Source organism: Anser brachyrhynchus (assembly GCF_964034855.1).
Source record: "Anser brachyrhynchus genome assembly, contig: SCAFFOLD_428, whole genome shotgun sequence".
NCBI lineage: Eukaryota > Metazoa > Chordata > Aves > Anseriformes > Anatidae > Anser > Anser brachyrhynchus.
In genome coordinates this window covers 43073-69764 of record NW_027663504.1, presented here as the reverse complement: position 1 = coordinate 69764, position 26692 = coordinate 43073, and the positions used below count along the sequence as shown (strand labels likewise).

Sequence of the window (26692 nt, the reverse complement as noted above, 5' to 3'; positions counted from 1 at the left end):
GCACCGGGGTCCGGGACCCCCCCCGGAACCCCCCAAAACCGGGCCCAGGACCCCCCCCCCCCATCCCCCCCACGTTACCCCCCCGTCCCCCCCCAACTCCCCCGGGCCCCTCCCGCACCTCTCCCGCCGCCTCCTCAGCACCTCAAGGACGTCTCCGCCCTCCCCCGCCGCCGCCGCCCGCTCCAAGGCCTTGCGGAGGTCCCAGGCCTGGGGGGGGGACGGCGGCGGCGGGGGTGGGGGGGCCGGGGGGGCGGCACCGGGGGGGGGCCCGTGGGGGCCGGCGGCGGCGGCGGCGCGGGGCCAGGGTCGCACCGGAAGCGGGGTCGGAAAAGAATGGATGGGGCACACTTCCGGTCGTAGCCCCGCCTCTTCCGTTTCATGAGTTCGGGGTGGGTGGGCGGGGCTCGGAGAGGAGGGCGGGTTGCTATTGGTTGGATTGGAGGATGGGGGTTGCTATTGGCTGGCGGGCGGCGTTGCCGCGCGGGGATTGGTGGAGGGGGGCGGCGGGGGGCGGGAGCAGCCGCGCGCGGAGGAGCGCGGGGCGAGGCGGCGGCGGTGAGGGGCCGGGGGGGGGTTTTGGGGAGAATTTGGGGGGATTTGGGGCTCCTGAGGGGATTTGGGGGGATTCTGAGTGGCATTTGGGGGTCCTGGGGGGGGGGTTGGGGGATCCTGAGGGGATTTTGGGGGGTTTGGGGGGATCCTGAGGGGTCCCGAGAGGTATTTGGGGGTCCTGAGGGGTTCTGGGGGGGATTAGGGGGACCTGGGGGGGTCCTGAGAGGAATTTGGGGGGCTGGGGGGGTCCTGAGGGGTCCTGGGGGTGCTCATGGGGGTCCTGAAGGACCCGGAGGGGTCCTAGGAGGGGTTTTGGGGGGGCCTGGGGGACCCCCGATTGCATTAGGGGGTCCTGGGGAGGGGATTTGGGGGTCTTGGAGGGGTCTTGGGGACCCCCAGTGGCATTTGGGGGTCTTGGGGGGGGGGCTGAGGGGGTTGAGGGGTCCTGGGGGGGTCTGAGAGGGTCCTGGGGGGGATTTGGGGGATCCTGAGGAGTCCTGGGGGACCCCCAGTGGCAGTTGGGGGCCCGGGGGGGTCCTGAGGGGGTCCTGAAGGGCCCTGGGGGGAATTTGGGGGGCCTGGGGGGGTTCTGAAGGGTCCTGGGGGGGTCATGAGGAGAATTTTGGGGGTCCTGGGGGGGTCTTGGGGGCCCCCAGTTGCTTTTGGGGCTCCTGGGGGGGTCCCCAGCAAATCTGGGGCTCCTTGGGGGGGGGTCCCAGCCCCTCCCCGCCACTGGGGGTCCCCTCGTGGGCGTCCCCAGGACCTTTTTTGGGGGGGGGGGGCGAACAAAAGGGGGGCTCCGGATGGGGGGGGTTCGGGGGGGGTCGTTTAACCCCTTCCTGACCGGGGCCCTGCTGTGTCCCCCCCCCCAGAGGCAGCATGGCGGTGCAGGAGGCGCGCCCCAACCACACCATCTACATCAACAACCTCAACGAGAAGATCAAGAAGGACGGTGAGGGGTCCCCCGTCCCCCAAATAATCCCCTAATTCCCCGAATAATCCCCTAATTCCCCGAATAATCCCCTAATTCCCCCAAATAATCCCCCAATCCCCTAAATAATCCCCTCAATCCCCACAAGGGACAGGGGCACCCCAAAAATCCCCCAAGAAAGCCCCCAAGGGATGTGGCCTCCTAAATCCCTTAAATAATCCTCCAAACCCACTAAATAATCCCCCTAATTCCCCTAAATAATTCCTCATTTTACCTAAATAATCCCGTAAATCCCCTTAATAATCTCCTAAATCCCCCTGAGGGAAAGGGACACCCCAAAAGTCCCCCAGGAAAGCCCTCAAGGGACGCGGGCTCCAAAATCTCCCAAGTAATCCCCCAAATCCCCTAAATAATCCCCAAATCCTCTAAATAATTCCCTAAATCCCCTAAATAATCCCACAAATCCCCACGAGGACAGGGACACACCACAAGTCCCCCAGGGAAGTCCCCTAGGGACGCGGACTCCTAAATCCCCTAAATAATCCCATAAATTCCCTAAATAATCCATTAATTTTCCCTAACTAATCCCCTAATTCCCCTAAATAATCCACTGAATCCCATAAATAATCCCCTAAATCTCCTCAAGTCCCCAAGAAAAGCCCCCAAGGGACGCGGGGCTCCCTGCGAGGGACCCAAAAGGAGCGCGGGGTGACCCAGAGGGATTCTCTTTCCCTCCTAATCCCCTAAATAATCCCCTAATCCCCGCAATAAACCCGTAATCCCGCCCGCAGAGCTGAAGAAGTCGCTGTACGCCATCTTCTCGCAGTTCGGGCAGATCCTGGACATCCCTGAGAGGGATCCAAAAGGAGCGCGGAGGGGGAATTTGGGGGCTTCTTTCTCCTCTAATCCCCAAAATAGTCCCCTAATCCCCCCAGATAATCCCCTAATCCCCGCAATAATCCCGTAATCCCACCCGCAGAGATGAAGAAATTGCTGTACGCCATGTTCTCACAGTTCAGTTAGATCCTCGACATCCCTGAGAGGGACCCGAAAGGAGCGCAGTGGGGAATCTTGGGGGTTCTCTCTCCCCCTAATCCCCCCAAATAATCCCTAATCTCCCCAGATAATCCGGTAATCCCCTAAATAATCCCCTAAATCCCCACAAGTCCCCAAGAAAGCCGCCAAGGGATGTTGCCTTCCAGCGAGGGACCCGAAAGGAGCGCGGTGGGGAGTCTTGGGGGTTCTCTCTCCCCCTAATCCCCCCCAATAATCCCCTAATCCCCCCAGATAATCCCCTAATCCCCGCAATAACCCGTAATCCCGCCCGCAGAGCTGAAGAAGTCGCTGTACGCCATCTTCTCGCAGTTCGGGCAGATCCTGGACATCCCTGAGAGGGATCCAAAAGGAGCGCGGAAGGGGAATTTGGGGGCTTCTTTCTCCTCTAATCCCCAAAATAGTCCCCTAATCCCCCCAGATAATCCCCTAATCCCCGCAATAACCCCGTAATCCCACCCGCAGAGCTGAAGAAGTCGCTGTACGCCATCTTCTCGCAGTTCGGGCAGATCCTGGACATCCTGGTGTCGCGCAGCCTGCGCATGCGGGGCCAGGCCTTCGTCATCTTCAAGGAGCTGGGCAGCGCCACCAACGCGCTGCGCTCCATGCAGGGCTTCCCCTTCTACGACAAGCCCATGGTGAGCCCCCCCGCTGGGAAATTACCCCCCCCCGGAATGGGATTTCCCCCCCCATAATGGGATTTCAGCCCATAATGAGATTTTTCCCCCCCATAATCTCATTTTTCCCCTCCATAATCTCATTTTTCCCCCCCATAATCTCATTTTTGCTCCTCCATAATCTCATTTTTGTCCCCCCACAATCTCATTTTTGCCCCCCCAATATCATTTCCTCCACACACAGTGGGATTTTCCCCCCATAATCTCATTTTCCCCCCCATAATCTCATTTTTCCCCCCCATAATCTCATTTTTCCCCCCCCACAATTTCATTTTTGCCCCCCCATTATATTATTCCCCCCCCAAATCATTTTGTCCACACACAGTGGGATTTCTCTTCCATAATCTCATTTTTCCTTTCCATAATCTCATTTTTTGCCCCCCCATTATATTATTCCCCCCCCAATATCATTTCTCCCCCCCCCCCCAGTGGGATTTCCCCCCATAATCTCATTTTTCCCCCCCATAATCTCATTTTTCCCCCCCATAATCTCTTTTCTCCCTCACATAATCTCATTTTTGCCCCCCCCATAATATTATTTCCCCCCCCCCCCAATATTATTTCTCTCCCCTGTAATGGCATTTTTCCCCCCCCCCATAATCTGATTTCCCCCCCCATAATGATAATTCCCCCCCCCCCCAATGGGATTACCCACCCCATAATGGGATTTCCCCCCCCATAATCTCATTTTTCCCCCCCCCAATCTTTCCCCCTCCCCATAAACTGACTTTCCCCCTTTAACGTGCCGATTCCCCCCCCAAATATTTTGTGACCCCCCCCAAATATTTTCTGACCCCCCCGCAGAGCACCCCAAGCCTGCATTTTCCCATCTTTTCCCCCTTAAATTGACTTTTTTCCCCTATAAAGCAGCGGTTCCCCCCCAAAAATATTTTTTGACCCCCCCAAATATATTTCGTGACCCCCCCACGCTATTTTATGACCCCCCCAAATATTTTTCTGCCCCCCCCCAGCATTTTTCAATCCCTCCCCCTAACATTTTGCCATCTTTTCCCCCGTAAACTGACTTTTCCCCCCTTTAACGTGCCGATCCCCCCCCAAACATTTCCCGACCCCCCCCAAATATTTCCTGACCCCCCCCCAAATATTTTTCGTGACCCCCCCCAATATTTTGCAACCCCCCCAAATATTTTTCAGCCCCCCCACCTCAACATTTTGCCATCTTTTCCCCCATAAACTGACTTTTCCCCCCCTTTAACGTGCCGATCCCCCCCCAAAAAACATTTCCCCCACCCCCCCCAACTGTTCCCCGACCCCCCCCAAAATATTTTTTTGCCCCCCCCAATATATTTCCGCCCCCCCCCCAGCGCATCCAGTACGCCAAGACCGACTCGGACATCATCGCCAAGATGAAGGGCACCTTCGTCGAGCGCGGACCGCAAGCGCGAGAAGCGGAAGCCCAAGGGCCAGGACCCCCCCGCCGCCAAGAAAACCGCCCCGGGGGGGGCCGCCACACCGGTGGGGGCCGCGGCGACGGTGGGGGGGGGTCTTTTTTAAACGGGGGGGGGGGGGGGGGGCGGGGGGGGGGGGGCGCTGAGCCCGTCTCTCTCCCGCAGGGGATGCCGCCGCTGAGCCAGGCGCCCCGCGCGATGCCCCCCTACATGCCTCCGCCGGGCATGATCCCCCCCCCCCGGGGCCTTGCCCCCCCAGCAGGTGATGCCGGGGCAGATGCCCCCCCCGCAGACGGTGAGTTTAGAAAGTGGGGGGGGGGTTGCGCAAAATTTAGCTCCCCCCCCCCCCCCCAAAAAAAAAAAAATTAACAAAAACCCCCCCAATTTGGGGGGCCGGGGGGGGCAGCGTCCCGGTCGCCGACGGTGGGGCGAGCGCTTTTTCTTTTTTTTTTGGGGGGGGGGGGGGGGCGTTTCTCACACCCGGTTCAATTTAGGATCGTGGAGATGGGGGGGGGGGGGGGCCGTAACGGTGACCCCCCCCCCCGTTGTTTTTCCCCCCCCCCCCAGCAGCTCTCCGAGAACCCCCCCAACCACATCCTCTTCCTCACCAACCTCCCCGAGGAGACCAACGAGCTGATGCTCTCCATGCTCTTCAACCAGTAAGTGCGGCGCCGGGATTATCCGGGATTATTTTCTTTAAGGGGGGGGCACGGCAGCCCCCTGACCCCCCCCCCTTGTTTTTTTGCCCCCCCCCCATGAAGGTTCCCGGGCTTCAAAGAGGTTCGCCTGGTGCCCGGCCGCCACGACATCGCCTTCGTCGAGTTCGACACCGAGGTGCAGGCGGGGGCCGCCCGCGACGCCCTGCAGGGCTTCAAGATCACCCAGAACAACGCCATGAAGATCTCGTTCGCCAAGAAATGAACCCAAAAATCGCCCCCCCCCCGGACCCCCCCCCCGCCAATTCCCCTGACCCCCTGCCCCCCCCCGGCGTCCCCCACAATTTGGGTTTCTTGCCCCCCTCTCCCCCCCCCCCCCCAGGAGGTAAGTTTGTCCCCAAACACCCCCGGTTTCTCCCCAAATTTCCTCCGTCGACGTCTTTTTTTTTTCCCCCGGGGGGGCCGCCCGCGGCGCTGTGCCCCCCCCCAGCTGACTGTGACCCTTTTTTTTTTGTGGGGGGGGGGGATGGGGGGGGACACACGGACACGGGGGTGTCCCCAAGCCGAGCGTTGTACCCAGGGTCTGAGCCGCAGACATTGCACCTGGCGCTTGCTGGAATAAACCCCCCTGGTTTTTCACGGGGGGGGGGGCCCTGTGCCGTCTTTGCACCGCCGTTTTGGGGGGGGGGACAGGGGGCTTTTTTTTGAGGGGGGGGCTTTTTTGGAAAGGGGAGGGATTTTTTTTGGGGGGGGGGCTTTTTAGGGGGAGAGGGGGGCTTTTTTTGGGAAGGGGAGGGATTTTTTTGGGCGGGGGGGGCTTTTTTTGAGAGACAGGTGGGGCATTTTTTGGGGAGGGGGGGCTTTTTGGGGGGAGGGGGGGCTTTTTTTTGGGAAAGGGGGGCTTTTGGGGGGCTTTTTTTTTGGGGGGGGGGACACAGACTGCACCCCAGCACACGGGGGGGGCTCTGTGGGGTCCGGGGGGGGGTAGGGGGGGCCTGTCCCCCTCTGTGACACCCCCCCCCACACCGAATTTTTTTTGGGGGGGTAGGGGGGGGTCAGGATAAAGGATTTGGGGCCTTAAAGACTTAACGGTGCCCCCCCCAGCCCCCAATTCAACCCCCCGGGGGTGGGTCTGTGGGGCTGGGGGGGGGGGAAATTGGGGGGCTGGGGGGGGATTTATGGGGCCGGGGGGGGGCGCTGTGGGGCCTGGTTGTGGGGTCCCAGGGCTCAGGGCTTGGCGCTGGCTCCTCCCACCGCGATGGCCACGGCCATGACCACGCCCACACACATCTAGCCACGCCCTTCTCTTGGCACAGCCCCTTCGCGCAGGCGCACAAGGCCCGGACGCCGCTCTCCTGGGCGCCGCCATATTGTGTTTCCTCTCCCCTTCTATACGGACCGGAAGCGGCTCCGCTGGGCGCCGCCATATTGCCCCCCTTCGTTTCCGTACGGACCGGAAGCGGCTCTCCTGGGCGCCGCCATATTGTGCCCGCTCCCCTCCGTACGGACCGCAAGTGGCTCCGCTGGGCGCCGCCATATTGCACCCCCATCTCTTCCGTACGGACCGGAGACGGCTCCGCTGGGCGCCGCCATATTGTGCCCGCTCCCCTTCCGTACGGACCGGAGGCGGCGGCGGCGGCGGGGCCCGGCCCGGCTCCAGCCATGTCCGAGACCTACGGTGGGCGGGGGGGGTCCTGAGGGGGGGGGGTTGGGTTGGGGGGTCCTGAGGGGATTTTGGGGTCCTGAGGGTTTTTTTGGGGGGTCCTGGGTGGCCTCTGAGGCCCTGTGGAGGGGGGTTGGTGGGGTTCTGTGGGGGGTCGTGGGGATTTGGGGGGGTCCTGAGGGGGGTTTTGGGGTCCTGAGGGTTTTTTTGGGGGTCCTGGGGGGCTTCCGAGGCCCTGTGGAGGGGGTTTGGGGGCGTTCCAGGCCGGAGGGGGGGTCCGGGGGGGTCATGAGGGGGATTTGGGGGGATCCTGAGAGGGTTTTGGGGTCCTGAAGGGGATTTTGGGGTCCTGGGGGGGGCCTCTGAGGCCCTGTGGGGGGGTTTGGGGGGGTTCCGGGCTGGGGGGGGTCTGTGGGGGTCCTGAGGGGAGGTTTTGGGGTCCTGGGTGGGTTCTGGGTGGGGGTGGGGGCTCTCTGGGGAGGTCGTGGGGATTTGGGGGGGGTCTGTGGGGTTCTCGGGGGATGGGGGCTCTGGGGGGGGCTTATGGGGTCTGTGGGGGACTGTGGGGGGGCATTTGGGGTTCTGTGGGGGATGCAGAGCCTGCAGGGAGGTTTTGGGGTTCTTTGTGGGGTTAGGGGGGTGTATCGGGGTTTTGTGAGGGCGGTGGGGGCTCTGTGGGGGGCTTACGGGGGTCTGTGTGGGATTGGGGGGCGTATTTATGGGGGTCTTTGCGGGTTTGGGGGGTATTTGGGGTTCTGGATGGGATGGAGGCCTCCTTAGGGAGGTTCTGGGGTTCTTTGTGGGGGATTAGGGGGGTATTTGGGGTTCTGGGGGGGGTGGGGGCTCTGTAGGGAGCCCAGGGGGTGTGTGGGGCCCTCTATGGGGTAGGGGCCTTGTGTGGGTTATTTAGGGCCGGGGAAAACCCCGGCGAGCTCGGAGCCTTCCCCTCCTCGTCAAGGCAGCTCGTTAAGCCCGCCCCGCTAACGAGCGGTGCTCATTAAGCCGAGCGTCGCCCCCCCTTCTCCCCGCAGATTTCCTCTTCAAGTTCCTGGTGATCGGCAGCGCGGGCACGGGGAAGTCCTGCCTGCTCCACCAGTTCATCGAGAACAAATGTAAGCACCTCCCGCCTCGCTTTTGGGGGGAAAAACCCCAAAAAAGGGCATTTTGGGGGCCTGAAACCTCCCTCGCTTCGATGCCTGAAGGCTTCGCCGGCGGGTTCGGGAAGGTTTTTTGGGGGCTGCCTCAGTTTTCCTGCGGGGTTCCAAATCCCTGTTTGTCCCCTGCTGATTTCCTAAACTTTTGGGGGGGATAAATGGCCAAAAAACTGAGGGTTTTGCCCCGTTTTGCCACCGGGCGGTGTCTCACGGCCGCTGCCCCGCAGTCAAGCAGGACTCGAACCACACGATCGGGGTGGAATTCGGCTCCAAGGTGGTCAACGTGGGCGGCAAGACGGTGAAGCTGCAGATCTGGGACACGGCCGGGCAGGAGAGGTTCAGGTACGGGGGGCACCGGGGGTTTATGGGGTCCCCCGGGTCTTGGGACCCTTTATTATACCCCAAAAGGGTGAAATACTCCTGGGAGGGCTCAGTTCAAAGCATCCCTTACATGAAATTTGGGATTATCGGGCTCATTTTTGCCAAAAATGAGTGAAATACCCCTGGGAGGGCTCCGTTCAAAACATCCCTTACCCCAAATTTGGGATTATCGGGTTTATTTTCACCAAAAATGGGTGGCACACTCCTGGGGGAGCTCTTTTCGAAGCGCCCCTTACCCAAAATTTGGGAAGACCCCAACCCGTTGGCCATCTCAACGACTAAGGATCCGTGTCAACTGATAGAAGAATCCTAAAAATGCTGGTTTTGGACCCATTTTCTGTGCTGCTAAGGAGCTCCCCCCATTTTTTTGCCCGGGGGGGCTCTGCATCCCGCTCAAGGCCCCCCCAAAAAGATCCTTTGGGCCCCTCCACACCCTCATTTTCCTTCCTCCCCCCCCCCAGGTCGGTGACGAGGAGCTATTACCGCGGCGCGGCGGGCGCGCTGCTCGTCTACGACATCACCAGGTAAATTCCAGCCCCCGGGGGGCCCCAAAACCCCCCCAGCACCACAAAAACCCCCTTTTAACCCCCCCCAGTTCTCCTTTTAACCCCCCCATTTTACCCCCAACCCAGCCGGGAGACCTACAACGCGTTGACCAACTGGTTGACGGACGCGCGCACCCTCGCCAGCCCCAACATCGTCATCATCCTCTGCGGGAACAAGAAGGACCTGGACGCCGACCGGGAGGTGACATTTCTCGAGGCCTCCCGCTTCGCCCAGGAGAACGGTGAGGGTCCCCGGACCCCAAATCCCCTTGGGGGGATTCGTTAGCGATGAGTTAACGAGTTTGTTTTTTTTTTTTTTGACCCCCCTCCCCAAAGAGCTCATGTTTTTGGAGACCAGCGCCTTGACGGGGGAGAACGTGGAGGAAGCGTTCCTGAAATGCGCCAGGACCATCCTGAATAAAATAGAGTCGGGTAAGGACGGGGGATTTGGCAATTTTGGGGCTCTTTTGGGTTTTTTGGAGGGGTTTTGGTGGGGTCTTGGAGGAATTTTGGGGGGCTCCGGCGCCTTGCCGGGGGAGAACGTGGAGGAAGCCTTCCTAAAATGCGCCAGGACCATCCTGAATAAAATAGAGTCGGGTAAGGAGGGGGATTTAGCAATTTTGGGGCTTTTTGGGGGTTTGGGGGGGTTTTGTGGGGGGTCTCAGGGGGATTTTGGGGAGGTTTTGGGGGAGTCTAGCGCCTTGCCAGGGGAGAACGTGGAGGAAGCGTTCCTAAAACGCGCCAGGACCATCCTGAATAAAATCGAGTCGGGTGAGGAGGGGGAGTTGGCACTTTTGGGTCTTGGGGGGGTCCTGGGAGTCTTGGGGGTGCCGGGGGGGGTCTCGGGGGGGGGTCCCAACCCCTCCCTCATGTGTTTTGTTTGTTTTTTTGGCCTCGCAGGCGAGCTCGACCCGGAGCGGATGGGCTCGGGGATCCAGTACGGCGACGCCTCGCTGCGCCAGCTGCGGCAGCCCCGGGGGGCGCAGGCGCCCAGCAGGCAGCAGTGCAGCTGCTAGGAGCCTTGGACGCAAGGTGAGACCCCCGGGGGGGTCCCAAAATGTTCCCCCCCTCCCCAGCACCCCCAATTTCGTGACCCCCCCCCTCCCCCACGACGAGGAGCCCGTGCCCTGCGCCTCCAGCGCCGGCTCCTTCCCGAATCTCACCCCTCCGGGGGGGTCACAAACGTTGTTTTTTTCTTCTCTCGCCCCCCCAGGACCACGTGCCTCGCTCGCCGAGCCCCCCGCGACCCCCGGAGGCCCCCCCCCCGGCCCCGTTCCTCCATCCCGCGGCCCCCCCGGGACGCTCGACGGCCCCCTCTGATTGTACCCGACCGCGGCGCCTTCCGTCCCCGTCACGCCGGGGGGGCCGTGTCCCCGTGTGTGTCCCCCCTCCCCCGAGCGGCTCAGGGGGGGCTCAGCTCATCTGTGACCCCCCCCAGGCGCTGCCGCTGGGTGACGGCAGCGTTTTTGGGGTGGGGGGGGGTGCCTGAATGAAGGGGGGGCGGGAATCGGGAATGCGCCCCCCCCCTTCCCCCCCAGCCCCTCGATTTTGTGTTTTTTTTCCCCCAAAAAAGGCATTTTTTGAGGGGGGGGGACACGATGTCATGAAGCACTCCGCTCCCCCCCCCCCCTCCAAGGGACTTTTATTTGCCTTTTGCTGGAAGCTGCTACCCTGTGCCCCCCCCCGGCGCCCCCCCCCGCCTCGTCCCCCTGTCCCCAACCCCTTGGGGACCCGGGGGGGGCCCCCCCAGGACCCCCTGTCCCCGATTCCTGGGGCTGGGGGTGGCTTTTTTTTGGGGGGGGGGGGGGAATAAATGGGGGGGGCTTCTTTCTTTCCTGCTTCTCTTCGCGTTATTTATTGCACTTGCACGGTGTGGGGGGGGGCACCCGGCTCCGCGGGGGGGGGGGGGCCGAGGGGGGGGCCCCGGGCGGTGTCGGATGCATTCTCTTGGAGAAAAAACAGAAAAAAAAAAAGGAAAAAAAAAAAAGAGAAAAAAGCAACTTTTCGTCCACCTGCAGGCTGTGGAAATGTGACTCGGGTCCATAAATGTTCATGTTTTCCAGCGCCCGGCTCCTGATGCGTGTTTTGGGGGGGGGGGGGGGCACCTCCAGACCGCCTCAAATCCCCCCTAAATCCCCCCCAAATTCCCCCCTGATCCCTTCAGATCCTCCCCAACTCCCCCTGGCGCCTTTGGGGTGCAGAAGACCCCTTAAAAGCCCCCCAAACCCCTTCAAATCCCCCCCAAAACCCCCCCGGCATCTTTGGGGTGCAGCAGACCGCCTTCAAAGCCCCCCCAAACCCCCTCAAATCCCCCCAGACCCCTTTAAATCCTCCCCCAGTCTCCCCAAATCCCTTTCAAATCCCCCCCAGATCCCCCCAGGCCCCTTCAAATCCCCCCCAGATCCCCCCCAACTCTCCACCAAACCCCTTCAAATCCCCCTAAATTCCCCCCAGATCCCCTCAAATCCCCCCCCAAGCCCCTTCATATCCCCCCCAAGTCCCCCCCAGCCCCCTTCAAATCCCCCCAGCCCCCTTCAGATCCCCCCCAACTCTCCCCCAGATCCCCTCAAATCCCCCCAAGTCCTATCAAATCCCCCCCCAACCCCCCCCAAGACCCCTTCAAATGCCCCCAAACCCCCTCAAATCACCCACAAATCCCCCCAAGTCCCATCAAATCCCCCCGAAGTCCCCCCCAGGCCCCTTCAAATCCACCCCCAAATCTCCCCCTGGCACTTTTGGGGTGCAGCCCCCCCCCCCCCCCAACCCCTCCACCCCTCGCCCTCCTGTGCCGTTCCTGCCCGCACAAACCCTGTCCTGCTGTCTGGGGGGGGGGGGCTCCGTCTTCCCACCCCCCCGCCCTTTGTGGGGTCTCCTCGGTTTGGGGGCTGTGGGGGACCCAGATTTCCCCCCCCCCAATTAATTAATTAATCGTTAACCACTGCGCGAGCACCCCGAGGGGAACAACCCCAGGGCCGTGCGCGCGTCCTCGCCCCCAGCCGGGGGCTGCTCAGCACCCACTGGGGGGGGGGGTGTCTGTGAAGAAATGGGGGGGGGGTCCCTGGGTCCTTGCCCCCCAATTTTGGGGTGGGGGGGGCAACCGTGGCGGCCGGCTGGGTGCTGAGCATCGCCGCCGTGCTCTTCCTTATCTTCCCCCCCCGTGGGGGCAACTTGCCCCCCGGGCCGACCCCGCTGCCCGTGGCGGGCAACGCGCCGCAGACGGGGGGCACCAACCTCTAAAAGGTGAGACGGGGGTCCCCGGGGGGGGGTCCCAAGGCTGGGACCCCCCCCCTCTGAGCCTCTTCTTGCTTTCCACACCCCCCCCCCGGCAGCTGAGCGAGACGCGCGGCCCCGTCTTCACCGTCCGCATGGGCTCGCGGCCGCGCGTCGTCCTGGTCGAGCGCGCCGAGGGCTTCGACTTCCCGGCCGTGCAGCGGTGGAGCCCCGGTAACGGTGAGCGGGGGGGGTTTGGGGGAGGGTTTGGAAGCCGAAAATCGGGGTGGAAGGGCGTGATGGACGAGCTGGGGGCCGTCGGGGGCGCGGCGCCCGCGTCTGCGTGCGCGTCGAGGCGGCGGTGTTGCGGCCGGAACAAAAGGATTGCGAATCCTAAATCCTAGAATCCTAAATCCTAAATCATGGAGTAATAAATCATAGATTTATAAATCGTAAATCACAGGATCCTGAATCGCAGGTTCATAAATCATAGAGTTCTAAATCATAGAATCCTAAATCATAGAATCAGGATCACAGGATCCTAAATCACAGAATCCTAAATCAGAGAATCATGGAATCAGGGAATTCTAAGTCATAGAACCCTTAATCACAGGATTATAAATTGTAGGATCCTAAATCGTAGAATCCTAAATCCTAAAACGTAGGATCCTAAATCATAGAATCCTAAATCCTGAAACATAGAATCCTAAATCCTAAATCGTAGGATCCTAAATCGTAGAATCCTAAATCCTAAAACATAGAATCCTAAATCCTAAATCGTAGGATCCTAAATCGTAGAATCCTAAATCCTAAAACATAGAATCCTAAATCCTAAATCTTAGGATCCCAAATCCTAAATTGCAGGATCCTGAATCATAGAATCACAAATCACAGGATCCTAAATCCCTAATCATAGAACCCTAAATCATAGAATTGTAAATCCTAAGTCGTAGGATCCTAAAACGTAAGATCATAAACCATAAGATCCTAAATCACAGGATCCTAGGTCATGGGATCATAAACCGTAGAATCCTAAATCACAGAATCCTAAATCATGGAATCGCAACCAAAACTGTCAGGTTTTGGCTTTTTTCCTGGCTGTTCCCCCGCCGTTTCGCCATCGCCACCCTGAAGACCTTGGGCGCGGGCAAGCTCAGCGCCTCCTGCACCACCTCCGCCAGACCCGCGGTACGTCCCCTGTGCCCCCCGGGACCCCTGAACCCCACCCCACCCCATGTCACGTCCCCCCCCCGCCCCGGTGTCCCCTCCGGGCCAACCCTTCGACCCCGCTTTCCCGCTGAGCCGCGCCGGCTCCGTCATCGTCTGCTCGCTGGTGTTCGGCGAGCGCTTCCTCGCCCTCATCGACGCCAACTGGAAGCTCATGAGCTCCACCTGGGGGCAGGTGGGGGTGCGGGGAGCCCCCCTTTGCCCCCCCCCCATTGTCCCCCCCCGACTCCCCTCACCCTCTGCTCGCCCCCAGCTCCTCTTCGTCTTCCCCAACGTCATGCGCTTCGTGCCGGGGCCGCGCCGGCGCATCCGCGCCGACTGCCTGCGGCTGGCCGAGCTCATGGGCGAGCGGGTGCGGAGGAACCGGAGGATGCTGGACCCCCAAAACCCCCGGGACTTCGTCGACTGCTTCCTGCCGAAGATGCAGCAGGTACCGTGTCCCCCCCGGGGCACCCGCATTCCCCCGGGGCACCCACGTTCCCTCAGGGAACCTGTGTCCTCCCCCGGGGCACCCACATCCAACTGGGGCACCCACGTCCCGCCCGGGGCACCTGTATCCCTTCTGGGGCACCCATGGGGCACCTGCGTCCCCCGAGGGCACCCACGTCACTTCTAGGGTACCTCTGTCCCCTCGAGGCACCCACATCCCCCTGGGGCACCCATGTTCCCCCAGGGCACCCACATCCCTTCTGGGGCACCCGCATCTCCCGGGGCACCCCCAGGGCACCCACATCCCTTCTGGGGCACCCACATCCTCTCCGAGGCACCCACATCCCACCAGGGCATCCTTGGGGCACCCACATCCCTTCTGGGGCACTCGTATCCCCCTAGGGCACCCACATCCCTTCCACGGCACCCACATCCCACCCAGGGCACCCACATCCCCTCGGGGAACCTGTGTCCCCCCCGGGGGCATCCCATGGGGTGTCTTTAGGGTGCTGCAGTGTCCTTTGGGTGCCCCATGGGGTAATGCAGCATCATTAGAGTGCCACATGGGGTGTCCTTGGGGTGCTGCAGTGTCCTTAGAGCGCCACATGGGGCACCCAGCACCCTTGGGATACCACATGTGGTGTCTTCAGGGTGCTGCAGTGTCCTTAGGGTGCCTCTTGGGGTAATGCAGCATCATTAGGGTGCCACGTGGGGTGTCCTTGGGGTGCTGCAGTGTCCTTAGAGCGCCACATGGGGCACCTAGCACCCTTGGGATACCACATGTGGTGTCTTCAGGGTGCTGCAGTGTCCTTAGGGTGCCTCTTGGGGTAATGCAGCATCATTAGGGTGCCACATGGGGTGTCCTTGGGGTGCTGCAGTGTCCTTAGAGCGCCACATGGGGCACCCAGCACCCTTGGGATACCACATGTGGTGTCTTCAGGGTGCTGCAGTGTCCTTAGGGTGCCTCTTGGGGTAATGCAGCATCATTAGGGTGCCACATGGGGAGTCCCTGGGGTGCTGCAGAGCGTCCTTAGGGTGCCCCGTGGGGTGTTTTTAGGGTGCTGCAGTGTCCTTAGGGTGCCTCTTGGGGTAATACAGCATCCTCAGGGTGCCACATGGGGAGTCCCTGGGGTGCTGCAGTGTCCTTAGGGTGCCCCATGGAGCATCCCTGGGGTGCTGCAGCGTCTTTAGGGCGCCACATGGGGCACCCAGCACCCTTAGGGTACCACATGGGGCATCCATGGGGTAATACAGCATCCTTAGGGTGCCCCATGGGGCATCCCTGGGGAGCTTCAGCACCCACACGGGGCACCCGCCGTCCCTGGGGTGCCTCGGGGTGCCCCGGGGGTGCCACAACAGCCCCGTGTCCTCCCCCCCAACCCCTCTCCCTCGCCCCCCCAGGGCACCAACGTCATCCCGCTGCTCTGCACGTCCCGATACGACCCCGACCACTTCGCCAACCCCCGAGCCTTCGACCCCGGGCACTTTCTGGACGAGAGCGGGCGCTTCAAGCGCAACGACGCCTTCATGGCTTTCTCCGCAGGTACGGGGCGGGGGGCGCGGGCTTTTGGGACCCCCGTCCTCTCCGATAGGATCCCCCTGACCTCTTCCCCTTGGCAGGGAAGCGAGGGGTGAAGGCCTGGCCCCCACGGAGCTCTTCATCTTCCTCACCAGCATCCTGCAGCGCTTCCAGCTCCGCGCCGAGGGCGACCCCGCTGCCGTCGACCTCAGCCCCGAGAGCAGCGGCTTGGGGAACGTCCCCTGGCCCTTCCGCCTCTCCCTGCTGCCCCGCTGAACCCCCCCCATAAAAACCCTACACGCCCCCCCGGCTCTGCTCGTGTTGGGGCAGGGAAATGCTGATTTATTGGGGGGGCAAGGTGTTAGGGGTACGGGGAGGGGGCTCGGGGGGCTCCGTCCTCGGTGCGCCTTGAATGATGCAGGGTTTTTGGGGTCTCCATCCTCAGCAGGGTTTGGGATGCGGCATTTTTGGGGTCTCCATCCTCGGCAGGGTTTGGGACGCGGCGTTTCGGGGCGCGTCAGCGGGGGCAGAAGCAGACCCGCAGGGACCAGGGGACGTTGGAGATGCCGCTGGCCCGGGGGCTCAGATCGGGGGGGGCCTCCCCGGGGGGGAGCCGCAGCCGAAAGCGCTGCAGGATGGCGGTGAGGAAGAGGAAGAGCTGCGTCCGCACCATGCTCTCCCCCAGGCACATGCGCTTCCCTGCGGGGACAGGGGACCGTCACCCACCTGCCGTGGGGTTCCCCCACTGATGGGGGGGGTCCCCACGACCCCAGAGGGTGGGCTGGCCCCCCCAGCCCACCTGCAGAGAAGGGGATGAAGGCTTCGTTCTTCTTAAACGCCCCCTTCTCATCCAGGAAGTGCTGGGGGTCGAAGACTTCGGGGTTCTTGAAGTGCCGGGGGTCCTTCAGCGCCGAGCTCAGGACGGGGTAGATGGTGCAGCCCTGGGGGGGGGGGGGGGGGGGGGGGGGACACCATGGGGACAATGGGGACGGCCCCCCCGCAGCAGCAAGCAATGATTAACCGCGGTGCGTGATCGGGTATCGATGGCAAACAGGCCGGGCAAACAATAATCAATGATTAACCGCGGCGCCGTCGATACGCGGCCGTCGGGCGTGCGGTGCGATCGCAGTCAATGATTAAGCATGTCGTGCGAGCGGGTGATGATGAAGCAGCTCGGGCAATTAATTAATAAACAATGACTAAGCACGCCGCGTGGCCAGCAGCGGGCGACGAAGCTTGTCACGCAATTAACGGCCAATGATGGAGCGTGTGCTATCGATGGTGACGAGGCAGGTCGTGCAATTAGCAAACAATGACGAAGCATTCTTGCAGCCAGCAGCACCCATGAAGCACGTCCCACGAGTAATATAACCCGCGGTGAACCCCGCCCGCAATCCATGAACAATGACTAAGCATGTTGTCCAATTAACCCTCATTGACGAAGCACGCGTGGAATCAATAAGCAATCAAGTGCCGTTCGACTAATGAAGAATCAATGAAGAAGAACGTTGCAGGATTAATGACAATTAAGCATGCCGTGCAATCAACAGCATCAATAAGCACCCGTGCAAGTAATAACCAACGATGAACCATGCCATGCAATCAATGATTATGCAAATCGTGTAATTAATAGCGATGAAGGATGCAATCGACAAGCAACGAAGACCATCAGGAGATCGACAAGCAACGAAGACCATCAGGAGATCGACAAGCAACGAAGACCATCATGCAATTGACAAGCAACGAAGATCGTCGCGCAATCAATAAACAACAAAGGTCGTTGTGCAATCAATAAGCAACAAAGACCGTCATGCAATCAATAAGCAATGAGGACTGTTGCGCGGTCAATAAGCAACAACGACCGTAGCGCAACCAATAAACAACAAAGGTCATGGTGCAATCAATAAGCAACGAAGACTGTTGTGCAATTGAGAAGCAATGGAGACCATCACACAATCAAAAAGCAACGAAGACCATCGTGCAATTGACAAGCAACGAAGACCGTCGTGCAATCAATAAGCAATGAAGACCGTCATGCAATCAATGAGCAACGAAGACCATCATGCAATTGACAAGCAACAAAGACCATTGCGCAATCAATAAGCATCGAAGACAGTCGTGCAATCGACAAGCAACGAAGGTCGTTGTGCAATCAATAAGCAACGAAGACTGTTGTGCAATTTATAAGCAACGGAGACCATCACACAATCAACAAAGAAGCAACGAAGACCGTCACGCAATCCATAAGCAACGAAGACCGTCACGCAATCCATAAGCAACGAAGACCATCATGCAATCAATAAGCAACAGAGACCGTCACGCAATCAACGAAGACTGTCATGCAATTTAGAAGCAACAGAGACCATCACACAATCCATAAGCAAGGCAGACCGTCGCACGCTCAACAGCCCTTAAGCACACTGTGCAACCAACACCGTTGATAAAGCAGGCCGTGCAAGAGACAACCAACAATGAGCCATGCAAGTAATTGGTGATTAAGCACGTGATGCAATTAACGCTCGAGGCCGAGGCACGCGAGCAATCAACCCTCATCGCCGCGGCACGGCGTGCCCAAACCTTGGGGATGGTGAAGCCGCCGAGCGGCGTGTCGCGCGCCACCGTCCGTACGAAGCCAAGGGGGATGAGGTCGAGGAACCGCTGCACCTCGTGGATGACTGCGTCGGTGTAGGGCATGGCCGCCCGGTCCCGCAGCGCCGGCGGCCGCTCCGTCCCGATCACCCGCTCGATCTCCTCCTGGATCTTCTCTGGAGGGGGACGTGGCGGGGTTGGCGTGGTGGGGACCTCCTGGAGTCCCCCTGCTGTCCCCGGGGTCCCCCACCTGCCACGTCGGGGTGCTGGAGCAACACCATCAGGCAGTAGCGCAGGGTCATGCTGGTGGTCTCCGTCCCCGCCAGGAAGATGTCGAACACCGTCACCCGCAGGTTGTCCTGCGTGAAGGCTGTCTCGGGGTTCTCCTTCTCCTGCAAGAAGAAGGGTTGGGGGGGGGGGGAAAGGGCGTTCAGCCCCTGCAACCCCCTCAACCCCGCGCCCGTCCCTGTGTACCTGCTCCATCTTCCGCAAGAAGGCGTCGCTGAAGTCGCGGGGGGCGGTGGTGGGCTCGCCGGCGACCGCGTTCTCCTCCACCTTCCTGGTCAAGAAGTCCTGGACGAAGAAGGTGTTGTGGAAGAAGGTCCAGTGGGAGCCGGGCAGGCGCTCCAGGAGGCCGGGCAGGATGTTGTAGAGCTGCGAGGAGATGCCAGGCGTGGTCCTGGGGGGGGTTCCCTTGCACCTTGTGCCCCCTCCCCAGCCTGAGACCTCACCTTCCCCAAGGGAGAGCTCTCCAGGAGGAAATTCTGGGCGACGCGCCGCAGCACGTCGAGGTACTGCTCGTCCCCGTAGTCGAAGCGGTGGCCGAAGAGGATGCGGCAGATGGAGTTGCCCATGGCCGCCGTCAGCAGCGTGCTGGGATCCAGGGGCTGCCCTGCACCGTTCGGGGACCACCGTGGGGTGAGGATCCCCGCCTCGCCCCCCCCAGCCAGCCCCCGTGCCCACCTTTGGTCCGCGCCAGCTCCTGCAGCAGCAGCCCCGTCTCCTCCTGGACCTGCTCCTCCAGCCCGCGCTTGCCCATGCCGAAATCGCGCAGGGTGGCGAGGGTGAAGCGGCGCATCTGCACCCACGCCGCCCCGTTGCTCATGAAGAGCCCCAGGTTTTGGTTGGCCTTCTCGGTGAGGGGGAAGCTGCCGCGGTCGGTGAACTCGTCCCCGCGCGTCACCAGCACCTCCCGCAGCATCTCGTAGCCGAAGACCACCACCACCCGCTGTGAGCCGAAGTGCAGGGAGAAGACGGGGCCGTACTTCTCGCTCAGCTGCGGGGGAGAAGCGAGACAACCCCCCCGGGGTGCTCAGCGCCCGTGGGTGCTGCACGGGGCACCCGGCGTCCCTGGGGTGCTGCAGCGTCCTTAGGGTGCCACGTTGGGGTGTCTTTAGGGTGCTGCAATGTCCTTGGGATGCCCTGTGGGGTGTCTTTGGGGGTGCTGCAGTGTCCTTAGGGTGCCTCAGGGGAAGTCCCTGGGGTGCTGCAGCGCCCTTAGGGTGCCACATGGGGAGTTTTTGGGTGCTGCAGTGTCCTTGGGGTGCCACGTGGGGTGTCTTTAGGGTGCTGTAGAGTCCTTTGGGTGTCCCTGGGGTGCTGCAGCATCCTTAGGGTGTCCTATGGGGTGTCTTTAGGGTGCTGCAGTGTCCTTAAGGTGCCTCATGGGGTGCTGCAGCATCCTTAGGGTGCCACGTGGGGCATCCTTGGGGTGTCCTTGGGATGCTGCAGCGTCCTTAGGTTGCCAGATGGGAGTAATGCAGCATCCTTAGGGTGCCCCATGGGGCGTCCCTAGGGAGCTGCAGCACCCCCGGGGTTCCCCATCCCGCACCCAGCACCCCTGGGGTGCTCCACAGCCCGGGGCACCCCCCGGGGGGGTGGGTCCCGCGCCCCTCACCTTGCGGAAGACCTTGTAGGTGGGTCCCGTCCCCAGCTGCAGCAGGTTCCCGACGAGAGGCAGCGCCAGCGGCCCCGGTGGCAAATTTCGGCTCCGCTCCTTCTGCCACCGGGCCACCAGGGCCACCGCGGCCAGGACGAGGAGGAGGAGGGTGGCGGCGCCCATCAGCTCCATGGCGGCGAGGGGCAAAGCCAGGCCCCGGTGTCCCCGGGGTGCTGCAGGGAACGGAGCCGCCGGGGTTGGTGTCAGGGCACGGGGCAGCTGGGCCCCGGCGGCACCCAAGGGTGACGGCGGCACCCGGTGCCCCCTGAGCCCTCTGTGCAAACCCTGGTCCTCCGCTGCAGACCCCCTCCCCAACCTTTAGACCCCCTCCCCAAGCTGCAGACCCCCTCCCCAAGCTGCAGCCCCCCTCCCCAACCTTTAGACCCCCTCCCCAAGCTGCAGACCCCTTCCCTTTCTTGCAGACCCCCTCCCCAACCTGCGACCCCCCCCCCCAAAGCTGCCAACCTCTCCCCTGCGCTGCAAGCCTTGCTGCTGTGCCGCGAACCTTGCCCCTTCCCTGCAACCCTTGGCCCTCTTTTGCAAGCCCTGTCCCCTCCCTGCGGGTCCTGCGGTGCCCTTGAACCGCGCCGAGGCCGAGCCACAGCTCCTGGCACCCCTGGGAAGCGGGCACGGGGGGGTCCACAGTGCCACCCCATGGCCACATCCCCGCCTCGTGCCACCGCAGCACGTCTTTTGGGGGGCTTTGCATGGCCCTGTACGGCTCTGTGGGGTTGCTTTGGGGCTTTGCATGGCCCTGCACAGCTCTGCGGGGTTGCTTTGGGGCTTTGCATGGCCCTGTACGGCTCTGTGGGATTCCTTTGGGGCTTTGCATGGCCCTGCACGGCTCTGTGGGATTCGTTTGGGGCTTTGCATGGCCCTGCATAGCTCTGTGGGGTTGCTTTGGGGTTTTGCATGGCCCCACGTGCTCTGTGGGATTCCTTTGGGGCTTTGCATGGCCCTGCATGGCTCTGTGGGGTTGCTTTGGGGTTTTGCGTGGCCCTGCATAGCTCTATGGGATTCCTTTGGGGCTTTGCATGGCCCTGCACAGCTCTGCATGCTCTGTGGGATTCCTTTGGGGCTTTGCATGGCCCTGCACAGCTCTGTGGGGTTGCTTTGGGGCTTTGCATGGCCCTGCGCGGCTCTGCACACTCTGTGGGATTCCTTTGGGGCTTTGCACGGCTCTGCATGCTCTGCAGGATTCCCTTGGGGTTTTGCATGGCCCTGCACGGCTCTGCACACTCTCTGGGCTTGATTTTGGTCTTTGCATGGCCCTGCGTGCTCTCTGCGTGCTGGCTTTGGGGCTTTGCATGGCCCTGCACGGCTCTGTGGGGTTGCTTTGGGGCTTTGCATGGCCCTGCACGGCTCTGTGGGGTTGCTTTGGGGCTTGGCATGGCCCTGCACGCTCGGCTCGGGGCTTTGCACGGCTGCACCCTCTGCACGCTTGGGCTGGGCTTTGCTTGCACGTCTCTGCGTGCTCTCCGCGAGCCTTGGCTCGGGGCTGTGCACCAAGGAGCACCTCTGGGTGCTCGCTCTGGGGTTCTGCACGACTGCGCTGCGGGCGTTGCACGGCTTTGCACGCTTCGTCTGCGCGGCTCGGGGCTTTGCACAGCTCCCCGCGTCTCTGCACGCTTCTTTTCAGGCGTTGCAAGGCATTGCACGGCTTTGCACGCCCCCTGAGGCTCCTTGCACGCTCCACGGGACAGCGCTGGGGGTCCCAGCACCCGCATCCCCCCCCCCTGCTCAGCACCCTCCCCGTGTGTCGAGGCCACCGAGCAAGCAGCAGCACCACGCTCTGGGGGCCAAACGCTGCCGCACGTTTATTTGGGGTGGGGGGCTCGGGGGGGGGGAGGTTCAGCGGGGCAGCATGCACAGCTGGTAGATGGGGGGGATGTTGGCGAAGCCGCTCTCCAGGGGGGTGTCGGGGAGCTCCTCCGGGGGCTGCAGCGGCTGCAGGCGGAGGTTCTGCAGGATGGTGGTGAGGAAGAGGAAGAGCTCCATCCGTGCCAGGGACTCCCCCAGGCACACGCGCTTGCCTGCGAGCAGAGGGGGGGGTTACGGGGGTGCACGGGGCCGGGGGGGGTGTGTGGGGCCCCCCCCACTTTGCTGCCCGTACCTGAGGAGAAGGGCACGAAGGCGTCGTTCTTCTTGAAGCGGCCGCTCTCGTCCAGGAAGTTCTCGGGGCTGAAGGTGTGGGGGTGCTTGAACATGGCGGGGTCGTGCAGGGCGGTGCTGAGCAGGGGGTACACGTCCGTGCCCTGGGGGGGGGGGGGGCAAGGGGGGGGTCGGCGGTGTGGTTGGGGAGGGGGGTGGGCTTGGGGGGGCGTGCAGGGGCAGCAGGATGCATGGAGCAGGGTGCATGCGGCAGGGTGCATGGAGCAGGATGTAGGGGCAGCGTGCATGCAGCAAGGTGCACATGCAGCAGGGTGCACATACAGCAAGGTGCATGCAGCAGGGTGCACGTGCAGCAAGGTGCATGCAGCAGGGTGCACAGGCAGTGTGCACACACCAGGATGCATGCAGTAAGGTGCACGTGCAGCAAGATGCATGCAGCAGGATGCACGTGCAGCAAGGTGCATGCAGCAGGATGCACACACGGCAAGGTGCATGCAGCAGGGTGCACATACAGCAAGGTGCATGCCGCAGGGTGCACACACAGCAAGGTGCATGCAGCAGGATGCACATAGAGCAAGGTGCATGCAGCAGGGTGCACATGCAGCAAGGTGCATGCAGCAGGGTGCACACACAGCAAGGTGCATGCAGCAGGGTGCACGTGCAGCAAGGTGCGTGCCGCAGGGTGCACGTGCAGCAAGGTGCATGCCGCAGGGTGCACACACAGCAAGGTGCATGCAGCAGGATGCACGTGCAGCAAGGTGCGTGCAGCAAGGTGCATGCCGCAGGGTGCACATACAGCAAGGTGCATGCAGCAGGGTGCACGTGCAGCAAGGTGCATGCCGCAGGGTGCACATACAGCAAGGTGCATGCAGCAGGATGCACGTGCAGCAAGGTGCGTGCAGCAGGATGCACGTACAGCAAGGTGCATGCCGCAGGGTGCACGTGCAGCAAGGTGCACACACAGCAAGGTGCATGCCGCAGGGTGCACACACAGCAAGGTGCATGCAGCAGGATGCACGTGCAGCAAGGTGCACACACAGCAAGGTGCATGCAGCAGGATTTTTTTTGCACTGGGCAGCGAGCACAAGGGCAGCGAGCACGGGGCAGCGAGCAGGGAGCCAAGCAGGCGAGCGCACGGGGGCAAGGTGCAAGGGGCAGGGCGCCCGGAGCGGGGCGCATGGGGCCACGGGATGCAGCCCCCCCCCATTCCCCGTCCCCCCCCCGTCACCTTGGGCAGCAGGTAGCCGCGGAAGACGGTGTCGCGGGTGACGGTGTGGGGCACGTTCATGGGGATGAGGTCGCTGACGCGCTGGATCTCGTGGATGACGGCGTCCGTGTAGGGCATGCGGCTCCGGTCCTCCACGTTGGGCGCGCGGTCGCGCCCGATCACCTGGTCGATCTCCTCGTGCACCTTCTCTGCAGAAAGGGACGGGGCGGGGGGGGGGTCCCGCTCAGCACCGGGGCGCTGAGGGGGGTCCCCACGGGGGTGCCCCCCGCTCACCCAGCACCGCGGGGTGCTTCATCAGCAGGACGAAGCCGTAGCGCAGCGTGGAGCTGACGGTCTCGGTGCCGGCGAAGAAGAGGTTGAGCGTGGTCAGCTCCAGGTTCTTGGTGTTGAACTCCGAGGCCGGGTTCTCTTTTTCCTTGGGGGGGGAGGGGGAGAAAAGCAAAGTGGGAGGGGGCCGGGTGCAGGATCAGGCCTGGGGCGTGCCCGGGTGACGGGGCGAAGGCGAAAGCCAGGGCGTGCAAAAGTGTCAGGGCGCGGGATTGCTGCAGGGCGTGCACGGGTGACGGGGTGAGGGTGAAACCCAGGGCGTGCAAAAATGATGGGGCACGGGATTGCTTTGGGGCATGCACGGGTGGCGGGGAGCAGGATGGAACCCGGGGGTGCGGGATTACTTTGGGGCGTGCACGGGTGATGGGGAGCAGGATGAAATCCAGGGCGTGCAAAAATGAAGGGGTGCAGGATTGCTGCGGGGCGTGCACGGGTGCAGGATGGAACCCAGGGGTGCAGGATTGCTTTGGGGTGTGCACGGGTGGCGGGGAGCAGGATGGAACCCAGGGGTGCAGGATGGAACCCGGGGTGCAGGATGGAACCAGGGGGGCAGGATGGGACCCAGGGTGCAGGATGGAACCCAGGGTGCAGGATGGAACCAGGGGAGCAGGATGGAACCCAGGGTGCAGGATGGAACCAGGGGTGCAGGATGGAACCAGGGTGCAGGATGGAACCAGGGTGCAGGATGGAACCAGGGGAGCAGGATGGAACCAGGGTGCAGGATGGAACCAGGGTGCAGGATGGAACCCAGGGTGCAGGATGGAACCAGGGGTGCAGGATGGAACCAGGGTGCAGGATGGAACCAGGGGAGCAGGATGGAACCAGGGGAGCAGGATGGAACCCGGGGTGCAGGATGGAACCCAGGGGTGCAGGATGGAACCAGGGGGTGCAGGATGGAACCAGGGGAGCAGGATGGAACCAGGGGTGCAGGATGGAACCCGGGGGTGCAGGATCACTTCGGGGCGTGCAAGCAAACCAGAGGGCGCGGGACCAACCGGCGGCACGCGAGCAAGCCGGGACGTGCAGGATCAAACCCCGAGGTGTTGCAAACAAGGCGGGGAGGTGCAGGATCACCCCCCCCCCCCCAGCCCCGCACCTTCTCCATCTGGAGGAGGAAGCAGTCGATGAAGTCGCGGGGGCAGCTGGGGTCCAGGGTGTCGGCGTTGGCGCGCACGCGGCGGGCGATGAAGCGCCGCATCCCCTCCAGCAGGTTGTAGATCTTGTTGTGGGGGCCGGGGACGAACTGCAGCAGGGTCTCGTTCATGTCGTAGAGCTTCGGGAGGGGGGGGCCACAAAGGGTGAGCACCAGGTAGGGAACCCCCCCCCCCCACATGGACACCGGCACCCCAGCTCAGCACCCGACCTGCGCCCAGGGCGTGCTGAGCTCCCGAAAGCTCTCGTTTATCATCCGCAGCAGCGCCAGGAACTCGGCGTCCTGGTAGTCGAAGCGGTTGCCGAAAACGATGGAGCAGATGACGTTGGACACCGCGCGGCTCAGCAGGTACGTGGGGTCGAAGGGTTTCCCTTTGGGGGGGGGGGGGGTGCAAAAAAAGACATCGCTGGCACCGGGACGTCCCCGTGTCCCCCCCCCTCGAGTCCCGTGCCCCCCTCTCCCCGGGCACCTTGGGTGTTGCGGAGCTCCTGCAGCAGGAACTCGGCCTCCTCCTGGATGCGGCCCTCGATGCTCTTCCTCCCCATGCCGAAGTCGCGGAGGACGGTGAGGGAGAAGCGGCGCAGCTGCTTCCAGCGCTCCCCGTTGGAGAAGACCACCCCTGGGTGCCACGGGGGGGAAGGGGGGGAGCACCCAGTGGGTGGGGGGCGGCACCCCACGGGGCGGCAGCACCCCACGGGGCACCCGTCGCGAGGCCGGGAGGGGAGGCGGGGGGGAAAAGGGGTGGCCCCATGGCGGGGGGTGGGGGCACATGGGAGGGGGGCACCGTGGTGGGGTGACCCCATATAGGGGGGTGTCCCCATATAGGGGGGTGACACTATGGGGGGGTGTCCCCCATGGGGGGGTGTCCCCATATGGTTGGGTGTCCCCAGGGAGGGGTGACACCATGGGGGGGTGTCCCCATGTGGTGGGGTGTCACCAAGGTGGGGTGTCCCCATGGAGGGGGTGGCACCACGGTGGGATGTCCCCATGGGAGAGTTGACCCCATGGTGGGGTGTCCCCAGGGAGGGGTGTCCCCATGTGGGGGATGACCCCATGGGGAGGATGTCCCCATGGGAGGGGTGTCACCATGGTGGGGTGTCACCATGGAGGGGTGTCCCCATATGGTGGGGTGTCACCATGGTGGGGTGGCCCTAGGGAGGGGTGACCCCATGGGAGGGGGTGTCCCCAGGGAGGGGTGTCCCCACGGGAGGGGTGTCACCATGGAGGGGTGTCCCCCTATGGTGAGATGTCCCCATGGAGGGGTGACACCATGGTGGGGTGTCCCCGTGGCGGGGTGTCCCTACAGAGGGGTGTCCCCGTGGTGGGACCTCACCGCGGTGGGATGTCCCCATGGGAAGGGTATACCCGTGGGAGAGGTGACGCCACGGGAGGGGTGTCCCCACGGCGGGATGTCCCCACGGGAGGGGGGTGTCCCCACACGGGGGGGGGCGTTGGTGACCCCCCCCAGCCCCTCACCGTGCCCGTTGAAGGTCTTCTCCACCGTGGGCATGCGCCCGCGCCCGGCGAACTCCTCGGCGTGCTCCACCAGCGCCTCGCGCACGGCCGCGTGCCCGCACAGCACCACCACGCGCCGCGTCCCCAGGTAGACGGTGAAGACGGGGCCGTAGACGTCCCGCAGCTGCGGCGGGGACAAGGGGCGGCGGGTGACCCCGGGGGGCGCCCCGACAACGTCGCCGCCCCCCCCGGCCACCCCGAGCCCACCTTGAGGAGCGACTGCAGGGTGCGGGACGGGGAGATCTGCAGCAGGTTCCCGATGAGGGGCAACGGGGTCGGGCCGGGGGGCAGGCGGCCGCCGTCCCCCCGGGACCCCCGCAGCGCCATGAAGAGGAGGAGGGAGAGCCCCAGGAGCAGCAGCAGCGTTGTTGTCACCTCCATGGCGGCCTCGTCCCCTCCCCGGCCACCACCCCGCTATTTATG

General features: G+C 62.8%; 4 protein-coding genes across 15 annotated transcripts; 3 read left to right on the top strand and 1 right to left on the bottom strand.

The window, feature by feature from the left end:
- The first annotated feature begins 534 nt into the window (after positions 1 to 534).
- Positions 535 to 5566, top strand: LOC308187380 (U1 small nuclear ribonucleoprotein A-like). Its single transcript, XM_080609538.1, is given in 9 exon segments — positions 535 to 555; positions 1425 to 1504; positions 3002 to 3174; positions 4539 to 4604; positions 4606 to 4707; positions 4788 to 4858; positions 4860 to 4917; positions 5193 to 5281; positions 5384 to 5566. Coding segments are annotated over 8 exon segments (792 nt in total). The 5' UTR covers positions 535 to 555; positions 1425 to 1431; the 3' UTR covers positions 5544 to 5566.
- A 1163-nt stretch (positions 5567 to 6729) lies between these two features.
- On the top strand, positions 6730 to 11084 carry RAB4B (RAB4B, member RAS oncogene family). Its single transcript, XM_080609537.1, has 8 exons — positions 6730 to 6956; positions 7973 to 8053; positions 8323 to 8437; positions 8938 to 9000; positions 9109 to 9263; positions 9358 to 9453; positions 9922 to 10053; positions 10235 to 11084. The coding sequence occupies exons 1-7, from the start codon at positions 6941 to 6943 to the stop codon at positions 10035 to 10037; spliced, it is 642 nt and encodes a 213-aa protein (XP_080465663.1). The 5' UTR covers positions 6730 to 6940; the 3' UTR covers positions 10038 to 10053; positions 10235 to 11084.
- A 771-nt stretch (positions 11085 to 11855) lies between these two features.
- On the top strand, positions 11856 to 15713 carry LOC308187377 (cytochrome P450 2F3-like). Of its 12 annotated transcripts, none has more exons than XM_080609533.1 (5): positions 11856 to 12261; positions 12351 to 12471; positions 13366 to 13888; positions 15289 to 15430; positions 15508 to 15713. In XM_080609533.1, exons 3-5 carry the CDS (start codon positions 13466 to 13468, stop codon positions 15693 to 15695), a joined length of 753 nt encoding a protein of 250 aa, XP_080465659.1. In that variant the 5' UTR covers positions 11856 to 12261; positions 12351 to 12471; positions 13366 to 13465; the 3' UTR covers positions 15696 to 15713. The 12 variants fall into 12 exon arrangements, with proteins under 12 accessions (XP_080465659.1, XP_080465655.1, XP_080465657.1 ...); XM_080609529.1 differs by having other exon boundaries at positions 13275 to 13888; XM_080609528.1 differs by having other exon boundaries at positions 11859 to 12261; positions 13712 to 13888.
- Positions 15714 to 15727: 14 nt separating this feature from the next.
- Positions 15728 to 26673, bottom strand: LOC308187376 (uncharacterized protein). Its single transcript, XM_080609524.1, has 18 exons — positions 26477 to 26673; positions 26231 to 26393; positions 25224 to 25373; positions 24965 to 25125; positions 24698 to 24874; positions 23548 to 23689; positions 23275 to 23462; positions 22048 to 22189; positions 21788 to 21967; positions 20440 to 21744; positions 19893 to 20107; positions 18959 to 19271; positions 18727 to 18887; positions 18470 to 18649; positions 18246 to 18387; positions 17984 to 18171; positions 16206 to 16347; positions 15728 to 16105 (listed from the first exon to the last, which is right to left on the bottom strand). Exons 1-18 carry the CDS (start codon positions 26648 to 26650, stop codon positions 15924 to 15926), a joined length of 4305 nt encoding a protein of 1434 aa, XP_080465650.1. The 5' UTR covers positions 26651 to 26673; the 3' UTR covers positions 15728 to 15923.
- Positions 26674 to 26692: the final 19 nt, after the last annotated feature.

What these genes read in the sequence shown, in the direction of transcription:
- RAB4B (XM_080609537.1), top strand. An exon ending in CCAGTTCATCGAGAACAAAT is followed by an intron (nt 8,054 to 8,322) that starts GTAAGCACCTCC and finishes GCTGCCCCGCAG; the next exon opens with TCAAGCAGGACTCGAACCAC. An exon ending in CTCGTCTACGACATCACCAG is followed by an intron (nt 9,001 to 9,108) that starts GTAAATTCCAGC and finishes CCCCCAACCCAG; the next exon opens with CCGGGAGACCTACAACGCGT.
- LOC308187377 (XM_080609533.1), top strand. Translation starts at nt 13,466, where the DNA reads ATGTCACGTCCCCCCCCCGCCCCGGTGTCCCCTCCGGGCCAACCCTTC. An exon ending in TCCTGCCGAAGATGCAGCAG is followed by an intron (nt 13,889 to 15,288) that starts GTACCGTGTCCC and finishes TCGCCCCCCCAG; the next exon opens with GGCACCAACGTCATCCCGCT. An exon ending in CTTCATGGCTTTCTCCGCAG is followed by an intron (nt 15,431 to 15,507) that starts GTACGGGGCGGG and finishes TCCCCTTGGCAG; the next exon opens with GGAAGCGAGGGGTGAAGGCC.
- LOC308187376 (XM_080609524.1), bottom strand. Translation starts at nt 26,650, where the DNA reads ATGGAGGTGACAACAACGCTGCTGCTGCTCCTGGGGCTCTCCCTCCTC. An exon ending in GCGGCTACCTGCTGCCCAAG is followed by an intron (nt 22,190 to 23,274) that starts GTGACGGGGGGG and finishes CCCCCCCCCCAG; the next exon opens with GGCACGGACGTGTACCCCCT. An exon ending in GCGGCTTCACCATCCCCAAG is followed by an intron (nt 16,348 to 17,983) that starts GTTTGGGCACGC and finishes CCCCCCCCCCAG; the next exon opens with GGCTGCACCATCTACCCCGT.